This window comes from Sturnira hondurensis, unplaced genomic scaffold (genome assembly GCF_014824575.4).
Source record: "Sturnira hondurensis isolate 20B ecotype Veracruz unplaced genomic scaffold, ASM1482457v3 Scaffold0008908, whole genome shotgun sequence".
Taxonomy (NCBI): Eukaryota; Metazoa; Chordata; class Mammalia; order Chiroptera; family Phyllostomidae; genus Sturnira; species Sturnira hondurensis.
In genome coordinates, this window is record NW_028081539.1 from 3,919,559 (window position 1) to 3,939,359 (window position 19,801).

A 19,801-nucleotide genomic window follows, 5' to 3' on the forward strand; every position below is an offset into this window, starting at 1 on the left:
ATGTGATTAAAAAAAAAAGCAACCAGCTGAAAATACAATATATGAATGTAAAACACTCAGAGTGAAAGGGATGGTATCAAAATGTGACCCCCCCAATTTCTGAGGCAATCTTTCATATTGTTCCAGAAATTTTCTGTGTATATACAAATACCTGTTTTTCTTTTTTTAGGGGAAGAATCAACTTTATTGAGATAGAGTTTACATAAGCACCTAATCTTGAACACATATGTTTTATAAATACAAATGAGAGAGCAGTATAAATGTTATTTTGCATTATTCTTTGTTTCTTTTTAATTTATTTTAGATATCTTTCCATATCAGAACAAATAAATTACCTTATCCTTTTAAATGCTGCATAGGATTCTTCTATATGCATGTAATATAATTTATTTCATAGCATCTTATGCTGGACATTGTTATTTGCTACTTAAAGATGTTGGGTTGGACTTTGTATGTGTCTTTGTGCAGATGTGTGAATGTATCTGAAGGATAAGGTCCTAGAAGTAGAATGACTGGGTTAAAGGATATTGCATTTAAAGATCTAAGACATATGTCTGAACGGCCTGCCAAGAGTCAGATTGATATAAACCTCTTCTGTGCTGTTTCCCCTCCACGATGCCTTTAAAAAAGAAGTAATTCCTTCCTTTGTTCACTGCATTGTAGCAATTTTAATCTCCCCTTTGATTTTTCTTCAGCTTTAAAATATGTGCCAGAGCTGAAATTGCAGATCTGTGTTTCCCTGTGCATGGTGTGCATGCTGTTAGTCTGAACATGTATGTGTTAAGTGTTTAGTGGGAAAAATGGCCAAATAAGTTGGCAGATCTGAATGATCCAGTCATTCAGAAAGAATGCCAGCAGTGGGGGCTGCCTTGGGATAACATCGCGGTGCCAGAGGTTTAAGGCTTGTGCAGCTTGTGTCCCGCCCTGCGTGCTGCTGCTGCTCCACGGGCACTGGGGCGCCTGCCTGTGCATCCCAGGAGAAGGGGGGCTGCGATGAAAGGCTTCGCTTACTTGACAGCTGACCTGTTCTTCCTCCACCACCTTTCCTGTCACCATCCTTACCTTTCTCTTACATTGCCATTTTTTTTTTTTTTTACGCTGTAGGAGCAGCGGGCATGGGATCTCTCCATCTACTTTTCTTTGATAGGTCCATCTGTTTTGTTACGCCACTTTTATTTTGATTCATTTATGGGCTAATATTCTAATGTTATTCTGTAAAATGAAGTAGTTTAATTATTTTTTCTACGAGAGTAAAACATAAGTTGAGCCATTCCCTTTTCTTGGGTGGTGGTGAGGGGTGGAGAGAGATGACGGTGTTTACCCCCTAGTCACTAAGGCTTACTTATAATTTACTTTCCTAAGTTCACTAAAATGTAGGTACTGAAGGAGTTACTTCACTATCAAAATCAATGCTATTTTCTATATTTCTTAAAAGTCTGTGAGGCTGTTATGGCATTGATTGTTTACAAGATGAGTCACAGTTTATTATCTTTTCATTTCTGAGGTTGTGAGATTCCAATCTTGAAGTACTAATAAAGCTTGTTGTAAATTATAGTGCTTCTCATTTTTTGCTTTCTCCCTTATTAGTAGAGAGTCAGTCTGTAGAACAAAGTTGGAAAAATATTTGAAATAAACTCAGGCATCTAGTTTTGAGAAAAGGGAAAATTACCCTCATAGCTTGTTGCTTCCTTGGAGTTCTTGGCTGTGTTTCTTTCAGCAATATGTGTCCAAATATGAGCATAAAGGAATGTCTCTACCTGGTTACGCAACTGTGGGTGGGGCTCCTGCATGTTCATATTTTTTTGTGGGGAGGAGAAGGGAGGACCTGTTACAAGCCTTTTTTTTTCTTTCCTGGGGGTGAGGTGGGGAGGTGAGATGCTTTTTGCACCAATAAGAACAGTAGGAATATGCTAAGCCTGAACATGATTTAATCCGAACAGTCATCTTAGGGAATTTGTTATGGCAACAGCTCTGCCGTCGTAGGTTAAGCGAGGCATATTCAGTGAATATTTTCGTTGTGTGATTTATTGAAGAGCAGATATTCAGTGGCATATGTGGCTTCATGTATGTGTGTGAGTTGGTGAGTCGTGTTCTAGAGTACAGAAGTTGTTCTAAATCTGACCTCTAGGTAAAGGGAGGACATTTTTTTGTTTTTAAACTTCCGTAGAGTCCTTTTTAGTTCCTTGCAAGCTGCTGAGAGCGTGCTAATTTCCCAGGGAGGCCTGACACCATATGAGCGCAGCTATCTGCTTTGTCTGTGCTTGTACCCAAGCAGTGAAGCACACCGGAGAAAGTTAGGCTTCAGGATAAATGGGTTTCACTGTAACCTCATGGTTAGCAGCCTCAAATGGTGCTGTGGCCAAGTGGTCTTTCTATCTGTGTTAACTCACCTTTTCTCTCCCTCACACCACCTTTCCTTCCCTCGTTGTTAACTGATGATCTCGGTTCCTGATCTCAGAGAAAATGGGAGCCAGCCAATGTAAAGTCTTTTTTTGTGCCTCCAGACTTGCTTTGCATCCGTCCCAGCCCCTGTTAACAGAGGAAGCCTCTCTCCACTATCCAGGGCCTGCCCTCCTCCTCCTGTGTTCTGGATCCCATCTCAGTGATTGCTGCTGAAACCTTCTTTTTCTTGTTATATTAAACTTTTCTCTCTCAACAGGTCTTTCTCATTGGACTTTAAGCTCATGAAATATCTTCGTTAATAAAACAACAAACAGTAACCTGTCCCCAACCCCATGCTTTTTCTCCATCTACTGCCTTATATTATTACTCCTTTCCTTGAAAGCCAGACTTCTCAAAAAAGTTGTCTATACACTCCATTTTAATTTATTCACTCCATATTTATTCCTCAACTCACTGTAATCTGGTTTCTGGGACCATAATCCACCAAAACACTTCTTCGAGGCCCATGAATGACTTCCGTGTGGCTAAATCCTATGGACATTTTTTAGATCTCACCTTTCTTACTGCTTAGTATTTGATTCTCTTAATTAACCTTTTCTTCTTGAAATACTCTTTTTTCTGTAGCATTATAGCACTGCATTCCCCTGTTTTTTCCTCCTGTTTCTTGGGCTGCTCCTGCTCACTTCCCTGTGCAGATTCCACCGCTTTCCCATGAGGCTGGTAGGAAGTTTTTCAAGGTGCCCTGTTCAGCTTTCTCTTTTCTGTCCGTGTTGACTCTCATCCATGCTGACACCCCTTATTACTATAACCAGTGTTATAAAACCACATTCCATGGATTTGACCTTCTAAGTATCTCCTGGCCTGTTCACTTTTTCCACTGCTACCACATTCTTCTGCAGTCACCATGGCCTCCTACCTGGATCCTGTGGGAATGCTTTCACCACTTTAAATCTTTAAATTTCTTTTCCATCTGACCTTGGAGCTGATCATTTAATCCTTTATAACCTTAATGCATTTTAATGGTTTTCTATAGTTCTTATAACAATGTTCAAAATCTTTGCAGAAGTTCATGTGATTCTTTTTTTATTAAATCCTTACCCTAGGATAACTTTATTGATTTTAGAGAGAGGTAAGGAGGAGGGGAGAGACAGAGACAGAGAGAGACATGTATCTGTTGCCTTCTGAATGTGCCCCAATTGGGATTCGATCCCGCAGCCTTTAGTGTACAGTGTGATGCTCCAACCAACTGAGCCACCTGGCCAGGCAGAAATTGATAAGATTCTGCATCCTTTTGGCCCCTGCGATTCACCCAGCCTCATCTCCCACCGTGTCCCCCTTGCTGTTGGCTGCTCACCCATGCGTTGATCTCCTTGTAGTCATGTTCCTTCCAGGTACAGAACACATGCATGGCTTTGTCAGCTACCCGGGTTCTGTCCCTGGGTTCCCTCCTGTTTAATTCCCATGCTCCCTTTGGAGCTCTGAGCTCTGCATATACACAGTGCTTATATCCTCAGTGCCTGAGGGCTTGAGCATGTTGCAGATGCTTATTAAATATGAAGAAAATGAGTGAACTTGCTAGTTTGTTGACTGGGAAGAATTGTTTGTAATTAGCATAACGAAGCACCAACTTCCGCCTTCTCTGATTATATATTCTTTACATTGTTTATGATGTAAACAGTTTTTCGGTCCTTATAGCCCATCTACATTGCTCATGATACTGAATTTCACAAGTACTTTCACATGACTCCTCTCTTGAGACCTGGGCAAATCCAGTAGGTTCTCCCACCCTTCTGGCAGGAGCAGCCCCAAATATCCTCCCTCCACCCCCACACGTGTTTCCAGAGGCTCCCTAGGGGGAACTGGAATTCTGAATGATGATTGTAATTCCTGATTTCCTGTCATTCCTGATTTTCATTTTTTTGCAGGAGGGAACTGAGACACAGGTTTCTGGATTAGTGTTCTAAGTTAAACAGCAAGTTAGGACTAAGTCACAGGATACTTGAATCACATCCTTTAAGTTTTTTTCACGTCAATATCGCCTTTACTCTCAATATGTAGAAAGAGTCTTGAATTTTTTAAACATTGTGGTAAAATACATGTAACATACAATTTATCATCCTAACCATTTTTAAGTGTTCAGTAAAGTGGCATTAAGTACATTCACGCTGTTGTGCAACTATCACCACCATCCATCTCCAGAGCTCTTTCCATCTCACAAAACTGAGATAGTAAGTATATCCATTAAACTTTCTATTGCCCTTTTTAAAAAATACTTTATTGTTGTCCAATTACAGTTGTCTGCATTTTTTCCCCACCACTCCCCCCAACCCCAGCCAAACCCACCTCCTTCCCTTGCTTCCACCCTCCCCCTTGGTTTTGTCCATGTGTCCTTTATAATAGTTCCTGAAAACCCTTCTCCCCTCTGTTTCCTCCCTCTTTCCCTCTGGCCATTGTTAGATTATTCTTAATTTCAGTGTCTCTGGTTATATTTTGTTTGCATTTTTCTTTTGTTGATTAGGTTCCAGTTAATGGTGAGATCATATGGTATTTGTCCTTCACTGCCTGGCTTATTTCACTTAGCATAATGCTTTCCAGTTCCATCCATGTTGTCCCAAAGGGTAGGAGCTCCTTCTTTCTCTCTACTGCGTAGAATTCCATTGTGTAAATGTGTCATGGTTTTTGATCTACTCATTTACTGATGGGCATTTAGGTTGCTTCCAGCTATTGGAAATTGTGCTGCTATGAACCTTGGGGTACATAGGTTCTTTTGGATTGGTGTTTCAGGGCTCTTCTTTGGGTATAATCTATTGCCCTTTTTCTCATTGAAAAAGAGGATTGTTGGCCACCCTCCTTCCAGGTGATCGGGTATCACAAATCACAGAGTTTAAATGCTTTGGTTGTGGTTTAAAAAATGTTACCAAATGCTATCTTTTCTAGACTTCATCATTTACTATGTATTTCAGAGTTGGGCTAACATGAAATGCCCCCAACCTCCAGTCCTAAATGTGTTCTTTTCTCCTAGATTTAAGCAATAAATATTAACACTGAAAGAGAGATAAAAATGTTGCTGTCTCTTATCGAGGGCACATTTTTGTTTATGTCTCTTCATGTTTGCCTTGTAACACTTATTTGATAATATTGTGGGATTTTAAAAAACTTGAAGTATAATTGACATATAACATTATATTAGTTCCAGATGTAGAGCATAATGATTCAATACTTGTATATATTACAAAGTATCCACTAAAATAAGTCTAATTAATATCTATCATCTCACATACAAAAATTTTTTTCTTGTGAAAAGAACTTTTAAGATCTTTTAGCAACTTTCAAATATGCAATTCAATGTTATTAACTATAGTTGCATTTTCTCTCAGAATTGTATATAATTCTCATGCAAGCTAATAAATTCACAAAGTGTGGACTGTCTGTGCCAGATTTTTAAAAAATGTTTATTTTCTTGATTTGAAAGAGAGAGAGAGAAACATCAATTGTGTTCCACTTATTTATGCATTCTTTGGTGGATTCTTGTATGTGGATCAAACCCACAACTTTGGTGTATAGGGATGAACCTCTAACCAACTAAGCTAGATAGCCAGGGCAAAAAAAAAAATCTTATGCAATTTTAATGTTTCGCTAGTTTGGTTATCTGTCATGTATCCACATACACATACACATATGGATGCATGTGATATCAGTATGTACATGTGCATGTATGTATGCATGTGGGTATATATATCTATTTTGTCTATGGAGAATACTTTTCTAAAGATGCATGTTGTATGAAAGATAAACATTACTTTTATCCAAAATTATTTTGTATAGTGGCAATAGCCATTTTGGGGGTACCATTTTGTCCTATATTTTTGGAACAAATCACTACACTAAGCATGCATATATAAGTGGTTCGTTCTTTTTGGCCTTATTTGAAACTTTATCATGTGACCTGTTTTGGTTTCCTAGTTCTAATTTAAAATTTGTTAATTTCTTACATCCTCCTTTTTTGTAAGCTGTTTTTAAAAATTTATAGGAAATGGTGGCATATAAACAATATCTTTTTATAATTGCAATCCGTGATGATTGAGTCATTCAGAAAATTTTGCATTACCATAGAATAAAGACACAAGTAAGAGTTAGAATGGCCTCTTTTTCATAAAAGGACTATGATGTGTTATTTTAGGTGGCAAAGGATTATCTTATATGATTTTGAAAGGTTTCCAGAAATTAAGGAAATCAGAATAGTTAATGCTCCACTCCCTAAACTATGATACAGGAACATGGTTACTGTCTCCTACATGCTAACAGTATTATGTCATCCTTGGTTAGTCAAATCTGACATGGGAATGAAATTTTCTACTGATATTATAGAAAAAGGAGATATCACAGTGAAATGAAACCCATCTTCTTCATGTGGAAAATAGCTGAAGCTTTTAAATATTATATTATCTGAGAAAGGCTACAAAGAAAGAAGGAAGGTAGACAAGTCACAACATGTGTCACTTCTGGAGGCTTCAGATACACGGAGGCAAAGCCGCATGAAGACTAAAATGACCAGCGTTAGCAGATGACTGGGGAGGGACAGGACTTTATACTTTTTTTTTAAAATCTTTAAAGGGGAAGGGAAGGAGAGAGGGAGAAAAATGTATGGTTGCCTCTCCTGCGTCCCCTGCTGGGAACTGGCCTGCAACCCAGGCATGTGCCCTGACTGGGAATCGAACCATGATCCTCTGGTTCGCAGGCCTGTGCTCAGTCCACTGAGCTACACCAGCCAGGGTAGGACTTTACTTTTTCATAGTGGTTTTAAAATGGTATCCTTTTTTACTTTTTCCTTAATTTTGTCTACTGTAATTTTTAATGGTCAAAAACCATTTCAGTTTTTATTCATTAAAGTGTTAACTCTCATGATGAAGAGGTGATTTATCCAAACTCATGTATTTTCCAGCTTCTTTTGTGCTGAAATGACTATGTCATTCAGGAGGAAGTTTCATGTTTTATTTTCTTACTCAAAAACTTGATTCTTCTTCAATGACTTTATTCATTCTGCCCGGAATTACTCAGTGCTCACTTTCTTTGCTAATGGCAGGGTTCACGTAGCAACATGCTCTGTCTTGTTGGGAGATTTGGCAAACTCAGAAAGGCTGGTTTCTATTTCTTCAAAAATGTGTGAACTTTATGGAAGCAAAACAGTTTTTTGAACTTTAGATATTTGTTTTTGTCAAGAATGTTATACATACCTGCTTAGTAATTTTGAAGTGGGCAGATTCTTCAAAATGGGTCATGTGAAAAAATGCTTTTATGTGAATTAAAAATATTATTTTTTGAGGCATGTCACTTAACTCTTCTATTGTTGTCAGTAGATTTATTGTTTCTATAATAAATGTAAGAGCACTTTTCAGTGATCAAATTGGTGACATTTAAAAAACATGAAAGAATTTTCTAACAATTTCCTGGAAATAAGTAGGTGGGTGATGGTAGCTATATTTCAAGGTAATGAACACTTCAAAGAGCTATAGAACTAACTAGATTTCTTTGGAAGTCTGTATTCTCATCAGATAAAAATAGGAGTCAAATTGCTGTTTACCTTCCTAAGATTAATGACGTATTTTCAAAGAGTTTCTCCTATAGACAGCCTTCCCAGGAGTATTCAAAGTAACCTGCGTTTCACTGGTTCCACACTGCTGCCCGGCCCTTCCACTCCCCTGCAGTTAGACCAGGATGCCTGTGGAGGCAGAGAGCCTGCACTTAGCAGCTGACAAATAGGTTCTAACTCCGTGATTTTGGGACTGGGTGCCGCTCTTTTTGAAGGCTTTACTGTTTCCACATTGTTTCCGCATTCTTTTAATGCTTTATTTTTGAAATGAAAGTTTCCTGACTGGCTTCTGACCTTGAGTAAAGTTTCCAGCTGCTGTATTGTACCTCCTAACTTAAGGAGTGGTTTAGTCTTTTCTTGTCTCAGAGATTGAGCTAGGCATCGTTGTGGTGTAGAGTATCATGTCAGTCTCACAAATTAGAAAGAGATGAAGACCAAGGTGTAAGAGCCATGTATGTGTGTGTGGACATGCACATATATGAACTAGTGCTTAGTTATTTATTATTCAAATTCCTAACTAACCAACCTGTTTACTGGTTGATCTGTAGGTATTTGTTGAATGTCTACTAAGTATGTGCCTCTCTATCTCAGCAGAAGTGTAAAATACAGTTGCATATTAATACACGGTTCTTGCCATCTTGATGTTGATGAGTCGGGAGAAACAAAGATGTGCACATTAAACAGTGAATTAATAGGGCAAGGAAAAATGTGATTATTCTAAGTGCCAAGTTGATGAACACAGACCCAGGAGTATGAGGAGTTTGGGGAGCAGAGAGAGAAAACTGAGAGTTGGGAAGGTGAGGCGTCCATAGAGGAGGTGGGGCTTGATCTCTGCTTGCAAGGATGAGTAGGATCGTGGGGGACAGCAGTGACAGGGAAGGACTTCTGGGATAGGAGGCTGCCATGGGCATGGCATTGATCTGGGTCCAAGCCTTTGTGTTTGGGGAGAAACATTGAGAGAATGCTGGTTGGACTAGAAGGGTGCTGTTGAGTGGTGGAAATTACATGGGTTGAATAGGACAGATGTTCATATAAATTCTGATTTTGAGGGGTTCGTAAACCTTGCCAAAAGTTATACACGTTCAAATTTTTATATTTTCCTCATTACACTTGCCTTTGCCATACAAAAGTTTCTAAGAGAAGTAAGCAATGTTTGATAAAAATCTCCTTAACACGGACTTGGTATTAATGTTTGCAGCAGTTGCTATATAAATGGTCACACATGTAAATATGATGTTGAATTGGCACATGAGAAATATAATTGACACAGTGAATTTCTTCCTAGGCCGGACCTGATAGACATGAATACTGTTGCTGTTCAAAGCAACCTCGCAAATTTAGAGCACGCTTTTTATGTAGCAGAAAAAATTGGTGTCATCAGACTTCTGGATCCGGAAGGTGAGTTGTTGCCGTGACCTGATGTAGAATGGCCTGCACATTTGATCAAAGTGATCTCTCAGCGTTTTGAAACAATTTCTGTTGCTGCTTTTAGATGTTGATGTCTCCTCTCCTGATGAAAAGTCAGTAATAACGTATGTGTCATCTCTCTATGATGCCTTTCCCAAAGTCCCAGAAGGCGGTGAAGGCATCGGTGCAAATGTGAGTGTTGACTTTTCCATACTAGAGGCTTCTGATTCAACAATGCCCAGTTGACTGACTTCTTTGATAGTGCTTTTTAAATCATTCTTGGCTATCAAATATTTTTAAAGAATTTGAGTTAGTAAGCTATTTGTTAAACTGGTATTGCATGCATTTTAATGGTACCATTCCACCATTAAAATTATAACAAAAAATGTGTTCTGTGTCACACAGTAGGCTATTCAGAGTTACCGGTCATTTTATAAAGAATAGCTATAAACCACTGCACTTTGGAGATTCTCATTTTTAACTTGTTGCTATTTTATAATGGCTATATTTGATATATTTGTATAGAATATCTCACATTTGAAGTCACTTTCGAGTTACCAGCTCACATGCTTCCATGAGAGTGGTTGGCTCGGTACTTTCTGACTGAGTAGTGAGACCCAGAGGAAGGTTATGTATTTTGCTAAGTTGGCAGAGCGACTGTGCACGCAGGACAAGGTCTCTGACACAGAGCTTTAGACTCTTTATCTACAGCCCGCCAAGGTTTGTGTAACTCAGTTCAGTCGTGCATTCCTAGTGGTCGTGCTAACAAGGGCTTATTTATGCATTTCTGAAAGAGGCAGGAACCCCTATATGTGTTATGCATTTTGGAGTGATCACCTCTCACTCTGGGCTTCTCCCCTCCTCCTTGCAGGTACCATTTTTAAAAATTTACTTTGAAGATTTAGGAGCTCATTTTGGTGAGCTCTTTTTTCTGGTCTTTTACTTCACCTCTGTATGCTGTTGTTTTTAGACTTGTCTCCACTCTCTTCCTCTTGTTCTTTTTCTCGAAAGTTTTATCTACTCCTTTTACTGATCTCCAAGTAACATGCGCCTGCTCATCCTCCCCAATTCAGTGCAGTTTCCCAGTGACGCAATGTTGAGGGCTGCTTGAGAGCGGTTCGGGTGGCATTCCTTTCTCCACTGTCTCCTCCCTCCACACCGTTCCTGGCTTTTACCCCTTCATACCAGAACCAGGATGATGGATCGCTTTTTTATAGTTTTCTGTCCCCCATTATTTTTCTCTTCCCATAAACCCTGAACACTGTCACCAAATTAGCTTGAAAACTTTCAGTGGCTTCATGTGGCTTGCAAGATTAAATCCAGTCTAGATATTCTGACATTCAAAATTCTGCATATATGAATTCAGCTTGCCTTCATTTTGAGCTATGACACCTCAACCTGAACTGTTTGTTGGTAGCCAGGGCATTTCTATTTCAGAGTCCTGACTCACTTGGGACTCTGTTATCTTTTACTCAGTCTTCCCCGTCCCCCACCAACAATTACCGTATTTTGCCATGTATAATGTGCTGCCATATTTTTGGCCCAGACTTTCGGGAAAAAAAAACTAATGTTTTAATTCAGTTATTTATTTATATTTAGATACTTGTTTTTTGGGTATTATAAAGGGAGTTTGGCATTTATTTTTGAACATATTATGGTAGAAGAAATTTTATGTAATAAATAATTACAAAACATAAGAACAGATACAAGGTATTTCAGGTACTGTGTGTGTGTGTGTGTGTGTGTGTGTGTGTGTAATGTGCTTCCTTATTTTTTCCTCAAAAATATGGGCAAAAAAGTGTATGTACTGGAAGTTTCGGGACTGCTCGGGGACCACCTTGCCCAAGAAGCCTTTAGTGGCCAGTTTAGGCATACTTATACTTATCTGCTTCTTATCTCAACTCCTGGCCTATACTACCTGTTTCAGCTATTTCAGCACTTCATTAAATACTGCTTTTCATTTTGCTCAGCTGTTTATAGTTTGAACCTCTCTTGCATCACTATGTAGACAGTAACTGTTTCATACTAGGTATTAATTATGCCTTAAAGCATTACATTTTTATTATAACAGCACAATGCATTAAACATAATAAGCACTCATCAAATACTTAATTGAATAGAGCAGTTGACAAACTTCCAGTTTCTTCCATTTTTAAAAAGTTTGATAAATGAGTACTTGAGAAATCTCATCATGCACATTTCTTGTTTTCATTCCTACCTAGTTTCTTAAATAATGGATAGCTCTTTTGAGTTTGATACTTACAGTAGACTTACATCTAAAAAGGTTGGCAGACTGGCACCCAGCCAGGCTTATGCAAGCTTATCATTTCCCCTTCTTGAGCCCCTGACAAGTCGATTGTGGAAGTTTCTTCTGCTGTGCTTGGATGCTGCCTCTGAACCCTTCTCAACACAGAGCTTCAGGCAGCCACTGTCTCTGGATCAGAACTGGCGCTCATTAGGCTGCTCTGAGGCTCCAATGTTGATAGCATGCATTTAAAGCTGTTTAAGTGGAAAGGACTGGGACTACATGGAAAGTAAAAAAAAAAAAAAAGCATTTAGTCGGTTGTCTCTGCCAGGCTTAAAGACGTAAATTCGCAGAATGACCTCTGACTAAATTGTGTTGGATATGAATGTTATTATCTACAGACAAGGACCTTTCCTGTCATTTTATTGTTCTAGGATGTTGAAGTCAAATGGATTGAATACCAGAACATGGTGAACTACCTCATCCAGTGGATTCGACACCATGTGACCACGATGTCTGACAGAACGTTTCCTAATAATCCTGTCGAACTGAAGGTCAGTGACACTCAGGAGTGAGGTAGGATCGACTTGATTATTGAACTGCTAAGTGATGTGGCTACAATTCTGTTACTTTAGAAGTCCAAGAAAAAGTGCTTTTGGCATGCCACTAGTAAGTAGGCATTAAAAAATGTCCTTGTCTCCCTGTTATACAGAGAAAACACTGGCAAACATTAGTTATTAAAACATAATAGCAATGACATCGTAAAGAAATGTATAGTCCCTTAGCTTTGAATTGAGAGTTTTAAGGTTTGAGAGACTCTCTGGATGTGATCTTGCCAAATGTTTTCCGGTGTGTGGGAAACGCTTGGTGCCCACTGGATGGCTGGGGTGGGAGGGACCCTGGGAAGCTTGCACGGGGGTGACAGTGGCCGGGAGTGTGCCTCATCAAACCTGCTTCAGAACCTTCTCCTGTTAGCAAGAGGTATGTGCTATATTTCACTATGAAGTTGAAAATACATACCTGACTCCCGGTATAAATTAATTCATGGTCTAGTAAAACATTTGCTACTACCTTAAAAAAAAAACAGGTCTAACTCTTTAAGGCAAAAACATTTTAGAAATATGAAGGACATTATATATATGGACACTTCATTGAAGAATGTATTGCCTCATTTTGTATATTACAATTTATGGTTGCAAAATAGCCTGCTTTATTTCAAGAAATTGATAATGTGAATGTTAACAACAAAGTCTAATTCCTTGAATTATACGATTTGTTTTCATGGTCAAACTGGAATCACAAAAATTGTTATAACCCAGCGTGGGCCCTGTTGAAGTTATTCACTGTGTTCACGTGTCTGTACAGAACATCTGTGAAACCGCTCTCAGTTCACACCGCCACAGGGAGTTTGTCCTTGGCACAGAGTTACGTGGCCTGGGCTGGTAGGGTGCTTCTTAAGTGTGCTGCAGTAGTTCGTGTGGGGCTTCCCTGTGTGGACAAGTCCCTTTCCCTTTCTATCACCGCATCTACCACGAACAGCGTTTCACACATAATGGTATTCTGTGCTTATTTCTTGATGGACATCTTGGAACATTGCATTATAAGTTCAAAACAGTTTTCAGATTTCAAGTGCAAATTCCCTCCAAATGGATTCCTATTGTCCAGACACTTGGGTAAATTTGCACTGGCTTCTGATTAGTGCAGATTCTTAAAGTTTTGGAAAACATTTAAGTGATTATCCAGATTACTTGCTGGTGCTTAGGTTAGGATGTAATATAAAAAAGAAAATATATGTGGGGAAAATGCCTATAATTTGATTAGCCAGCAAAACATTGCATGGAATCCTTCAGAAGTGTGTCTGCCTGAAGGTTTTAAAAGGACTTAAAAAAAAGCATGAAATAATTAGTATACACTTAATGCATGTGGAGATATTTTAGCTACATAATTTTCATGAAGATCCTTTTTAGTAAATATGATAAATTATATATAAGAGATTCTAAATTAGTATCTGCAAACTAGGTAATAATTTAATTACATGGTTGAAACATCCATAATAAAGCAGCAATCAATGACATTTACCTTTGTTTACTAAGAGATCTGTTTAACTTGGCCAGTAGGACAGTGAAACCAAATTTTAGCTCCATCTAGCTGGTAAAAACTCTACTTTCAAAGGTAGATCCATGGTCGACACAAGGCAGATTTTTTTTTCCCTTTATGAGAATTGCATCAGATTATTTTTCCAACAGCTAATTTTCCACAGTTGGAAACTACATCTTTTAAAGGATGTGTTTTCTCGTTTGTATGATGAGAGGTTTTTAGTAGAGCCGCGGTAAACACGACCAGGGTTCATTATTACCCAGATGCCTGTGGAGCACATGCTGAATCACAGTGCACATCACTAGTTACACCTCATCAAGTCCGTGCACTGTCATCTGGTCGCCAACCAGCTGGCAGTCGGCGTGGTCCCGGAGTGTCGATGTTGTGCAGGACTCCCCGGAACGCACATGACACCGTCAGAAGCATTTGAAGTGGTAACATTATGTAGTAGTGAAAACAGGGCTTTGAAGTTGGAGCCTTCATGTATTTTCCCTTTCATTTTAGGCACTTTACAATCAGTATTTACAGTTTAAAGAAACAGAAATTCCACCAAAGGAGACAGAAAAATCAAAAATCAAACGCCTATATAAATTATTAGAGGTAAGCAGAAATTTCCTTTGTATTGTCAAGTAGAATCATTTTCTCTTTATTTTCTTATTTTTACATATTTACTTTGGTTTTTTTCAAGATATGGATAGAATTCGGACGCATCAAGTTGCTTCAGGGTTATCATCCGAATGACATAGAGAAAGAGTGGGGGAAACTCATCATTGCCATGCTCGAGAGGGAGAAGGCCCTTCGTCCAGAGGTGGAAAGGTAAGCTGGAGTGACTGCTGCTGGGGGAACGGGGGGAGGGGGTCTCTGTTCTCATGGAAAGGAATTCTGTTTTGGAGCCAAGATGACCTAGGACCAACTTTCACCTTTTCCATTTCCTTGGCTGTGTGACCTTGGATGAATCATTCAGTCTTTCTGATGTTTTATTTTTCTTATCTCAAAACCCTTCTAACAGATTTCAGAGATTTGAAATCAATGAAGTGTACTGTTCAAAAAGGACCCAATAGGCTGGGTTGGTGTGTGAAGTCTTATTAGGTGGTTATAGCTTTAAAGCCTATTAAAATTACCCATGAGAATTTTTCAAACTGGCTTTTAAATGGCCAGGGCCTGGATCTGGAAGCTTCTAGGTCAATAATTAACATATTTTGTTTTTTATGTTCTTGGTGATGACCCTCTTTCTGTGGGACAGTGGAAACCAGAATCTTGTCTGCCTCCATTAAGAGGGCAGTGAGGAGGCCTCTAGAACACACTGAGTTTCTCGGTGTAAGTTCCCTTTCGGACACTTCTACAAGCGCATTTGTTGCATGAAATCATCACTGACTCTTTATCACTCTGTCCCTCACACTAGAACCAGTTTCCCTGGCAGGTACCTCAGGGGACATTTGTTGAGTCCATTTGTCCTCATTCTAGTCCCTACCTCACAGCCAAACTTAGTGGCACTCGGGAATGGTGATCTCTGTTCCTCATTAGCTGTGGGCTCCCCAGGGGCTGGGTCTTCCACCTCAGGGACTCTTTCCACACCACACCCTCCAGTGCCTCCGCACTGGCTGGGAGTTGTGAAGTGCCGAGGTCCCACCCTCCTCCCTACCCAGGATGTTTGCCACCCTCTGTGCCTTTGGCAGGAATGTCTGTTTCATCCTCCCCCCTTCTCTTTTCTGCTAATCATTCTCAGATCTCAGCTCCAGCGTTCCTTTCCCAGGAAGCTTTCCTTGGTCTCCTGGGCTAGTCCAGATGTCTTGTTTATCGCTCTCACATTTACACGTATTGTTCCTGCGCAGCACTTGTCTCAGTAGTCATTTTATATTTATTTCTGTGATCCTTTGATTGAGGGTTATCTGTTCCACTGTCACAAGCTCTGAGAATGTGGAGACAAACTCTTGTTTTCACTGCTTCTTGTTTCGCTGGTGTTGAGCACAGTGCCCGGCACATGCAGGGCTCCCAGTGGACGCAGGTTCTCTGTGCCCCACGCTTGACAGCAGTGTTGTGGAAGTAGGAAATTGAGCACCGACAGTGAGAAAGCAAGTCTAACTTGTCAGCCCTTTGTTCAATAACTGACTACACTCTTGTTTGAGCTTAATTTTATATCTGTATGACTGGGTCATAGAGATGACCTGAAATACATGAGATAGACCTTTTATGGAGGAGGCATTGGTAGGTGATTAAAGTGAGACTCCAACCTTATCATCTGAAATAATGGCAAAGCCTACCAGAGAAAGGATACAGAGCTGATTTTCAGTCATCAGAATAATAGCTGATTCTAATGTGTGTTAATGAAAGAATGCAGTGGTTGAGTTCAAGGTCCAGGAATCAGTCGATCCTGGATTACAGTATTAACTTAACTTGTAAGCCATATCATTTTAGACAAACTTATTAACCTCCCTAAGCCTCAGTTTCCTCATTTGTAATCAGGATGTAAAAGAATCTACCACATCTGGTGGTTCTGAGTATGAGATGAGGTAATGTGTATAAAATGATTAGCTAATCTCCTGGCACATAGTAATTGCTTAATAAACCTTAGATGCTGCTGTTATTATTTTGAGATTTTCTGCTTACTAACTGTACTTGATGTGGCGCTTGCAAATGTCCTATTTCTTGTCTTCCAAAAAGGATGTATCAGCCTTAGAAGTAGAGAAGCAAGTTTGGGTTTGCAGTGTTGGGGGTAGCAAAATATTTAGGGGCTTGTTTGAATAAATACCTTCAGTTTTCTTGATGCAACAAGTTTTTTTGGCATTAACTGTATGTTGCAAATAATGTGGCATGGAATGTGTAAGAGACAAACGAGAAGTGCTTATGCCAGATAATAACCTCTGGAAAGGAAAAACAAGCGCAGACCAATTACATTTGCAAGCATTGCATCAATATTCTACTTACCACTTAGGCTTTTAAAAATATAAAGTAACTGTAGTAAGATTAGAGTAACATTCCTGAGAGCACATCAAAATTAAGAAAGGTAAATGGATAATTTCTTAGTTCATTTAGCCTAACAAACAAAGGACGTGGTTGTTAAAATGGGAATGGACTTTGTTTCTCATCAAACAAATTTGTTTATACATACTTTGAGGTGCCAGCTGTTAGCCTTGTGTTATTCAGTACATACCCGGCCCTTTACAAAAGTCAGGCTATAATTGAATGTTTGTGTTTGTTTAGCTGCTGATCGCTGTAACCTGAATAACTTTTACTAATTGTACCAGGGCTTTGGTCAGGCATCTGAGTTGTTTTTTAGGTGGTTGCAATTGATGACTCCTGGTGAAAATATTTGGCCAGTCTTTTCAGTGACGCCCATCAGCCTGCCTTGTCTGTACTTGTAGGGTTTTAATGCAAGCTACAAAAGGCAGACCTCAGCAAGCAAATGCATGGCTTTGGGCGAGATTCTTTTGAATAGTTATCAGCGTATTATTTGCTGTGTGTTGAATATGCATGTTGGAGCATATTTAAGGAGCCATTAAAGCCATAACATTCTGTTGCCACTTTTCCCTGTTGGAAGTAGAGCCTTTTGCAGGCCTACTCTTTTGTCCACTTTAATGGTCAAGAAGGAACATTTCAGGAATAAAAATGCACAGTAGTAGTTACAGTTACCGTAGTAGCGATTCTGTGTTCAGTAACACTACTAGCACTCGAACCAGTCTTGATTCAAATGAAAATTTTGTCTCTGTTCATTGTGGTCCGACACTGATCAACTCCTGCATTAGCTTTGGCAATGAATCCTTGGATGGACACAGGTATTGAGTTTTACTTCTGGTGGGCAGCCTTTTTCAGTGATTGTGAATTCTGTAACTTCAAAGGGAAAGCTGTATTGTATTTTGTTCCTTCTTTCAGGTTGGAAATGTTGCAGCAGATTGCCAACCGAGTTCAGAGGGACAGTGTCATCTGTGAAGACAAACTGATACTTGCTCGAAATGCTCTTCAATCTGTAAGTTGATTTTTGGGAGCCAGTGGGATTGTGGTAGAGTGGGGTCTGTGCATTGGGATGAACTAAAACTTTTGTATAACATTTATTTGGTCAATTCTTGGTATTTTTGTCAACTGAAACTTAGAGTTTGTTAAAGATTGTAAGCACTACTTGCTCTATTGAGGGACGGTGAGCAAAGGCAAAACATACATTTGAACTGAAAGAAATAACTGAGAACCTCAGTAGCCCTGTATTTCAGTATTTTGAGTTTTACATTTGACACTGGTTTTGAAACTTTGTTTCAGAGAATTAATAATGACTTCTTTTGAAACACAGGATTCTAAAAGATTAGAATCAGGGGTGCAGTTTCAGAATGAAGCAGAAATTGCCGGGTATATACTTGAATGTGAGAACCTTTTACGCCAGCATGTAATTGATGTGCAGATACTCATTGATGGAAAATACTACCATGCAGATCAATTGGTACAGAGGTCAGTGTGCTACTTACTAATTCATATCCTGTTCTTGTGCATGACTATTTCATGGGCACTTATGATAGGAATGGAGAATGTGACAATTTTATTGATTTCATTTCTTAAGCTCTTTTCAGTTGCAAATGCATGTCACTAGTTCTGCTATATATTTTTTGTGGTAAAAAGGGTATTTGTTTTTCAAAGATAAGTAATCAAAAAATATTTTATAATACATACAATATTTAATATTATAGTAATGAACATGCAGTTAAATATGTGTGACATTTCAAAAAGGGAAGATATTTGAAAATTATCTTTTTTAATTCCATTTTCTAGTTTTTTCTTTATATGAAAATGTTTTATAACAAAATATTGGGAAAATATATGTGTATAGAAATTTATACCTCTGGGAAGTAGGTTTGGGGTTAGAGATGGAACCTTTTGGGTTGTATGCCATATATATATGATATATATATATATCATATATATATACAGCAAAAAGTGTAAATGATGCTTTGATACAGTTCTTCCCCTTTCAGGAATCTATAGTAATAATTACAAAAAAAAATCATAGTAAATAAATATAGACAAAAAGCTTTTTGTTCACATGAGAAATGTTTTATAATAACAAAAAATAGGAAATATCTGAAAGGTCAAATAATAGGAGAATGGTCACATTATAGTTTAGTAATTAAATTATAAATGCTAGTTATAAAGGCTGTGTGATAGTGAAAGTACTCATAGTATAATTCAGTAGAAAAATTGTGCTGAAAATTTTATCAATATGATTATTACAATTATTTTTCAAATAATAGACTTTATTTAGCAGTTTAGATTTTTAAAAATTGAATAGAAAGTACAGAGGGTTCCGGTATGCCTCGTTGCCTACCCTCTTCCCCTGTTAACTAGTGCATCTTGCACTAGTGTGATGCATTTGCTATGACTGATGAGCCAGTATTGACACATTATTGTTAAGTAAAGTCCATAGTTTACCTTAGGGCCTACTCTTTGTGAAAAACGCCTTTTATATTACAGCTTGACCCTTTTTGATTTTCTTTTCAGGGTTGCAAAACTGCGTGATGAAATTATGGCCTTAAGGAATGAATGTTCCTCAGTGTACAGCAAAGGACGCATGCTGACGACAGAACAGACAAAGCTCATGATATCAGGAATCACTCAAAGTTTAAACTCAGGGTTTGCACAGACCTTAAACCCCAGTCTGAACTCAGGGCTGACCCAGAGTTTCACACCTTCCCTGACCCCTTCTAGTATGAAATCAGGCCTGTCCTCAGGTTTGTCTTCCCACCTAACTCCATCCCTCACTCCAGCTTATACACCTGGTTTCACAACTGGATTAGTTCCAAATTTCAATTCAGGAGTAGAGACAAATTCATTGCAAACCCTGAAGTTGATGCAGATCCGAAAGCCCCTTCTAAAGTCTTCTTTGTTGGATCAGAATTTAACAGAAGAGGAAATCAACATGAAATTTGTTCAGGATCTTTTGAATTGGGTTGATGAAATGCAGGTAAAAAAATGTTTACTTTACCTGAGNCTATATCTCTGGGAAGTAGGTTTGGGGTTAGAGATGGAACCTTTTGGGATGTATGCCATATATATATATATATATATATATATGTTATATA

At 38.7% G+C, this 19,801-nt stretch overlaps 1 protein-coding gene across 14 annotated transcripts in view; it reads left to right on the forward strand.

Moving 5' to 3' along the window:
* The window catches only part of DST (dystonin), a 442,077-nt gene that overhangs the window by 252,886 nt on the left and 169,390 nt on the right, over positions 1–19,801 (forward strand). For 11 of the 14 annotated variants that reach the window (XM_037056335.1, XM_037056336.1, XM_037056337.1 and 8 more), the window contains 8 exons: positions 9,279–9,391; positions 9,486–9,592; positions 12,080–12,199; positions 14,247–14,342; positions 14,431–14,558; positions 17,613–17,706; positions 18,022–18,176; positions 19,221–19,683. In XM_037056335.1, coding sequence (XP_036912230.1) covers positions 9,279–9,391; positions 9,486–9,592; positions 12,080–12,199; positions 14,247–14,342; positions 14,431–14,558; positions 17,613–17,706; positions 18,022–18,176; positions 19,221–19,683 — 1,276 coding nt within the window. Of the gene's footprint in view, positions 1–9,278; positions 9,392–9,485; positions 9,593–12,079; positions 12,200–14,246; positions 14,343–14,430; positions 14,559–17,146; positions 17,516–17,612; positions 17,707–18,021; positions 18,177–19,220; positions 19,684–19,801 lie in introns of those variants that run through there. The other 3 variants (XM_037056349.1, XM_037056342.1, XM_037056348.1) reach the window with 3 other exon arrangements.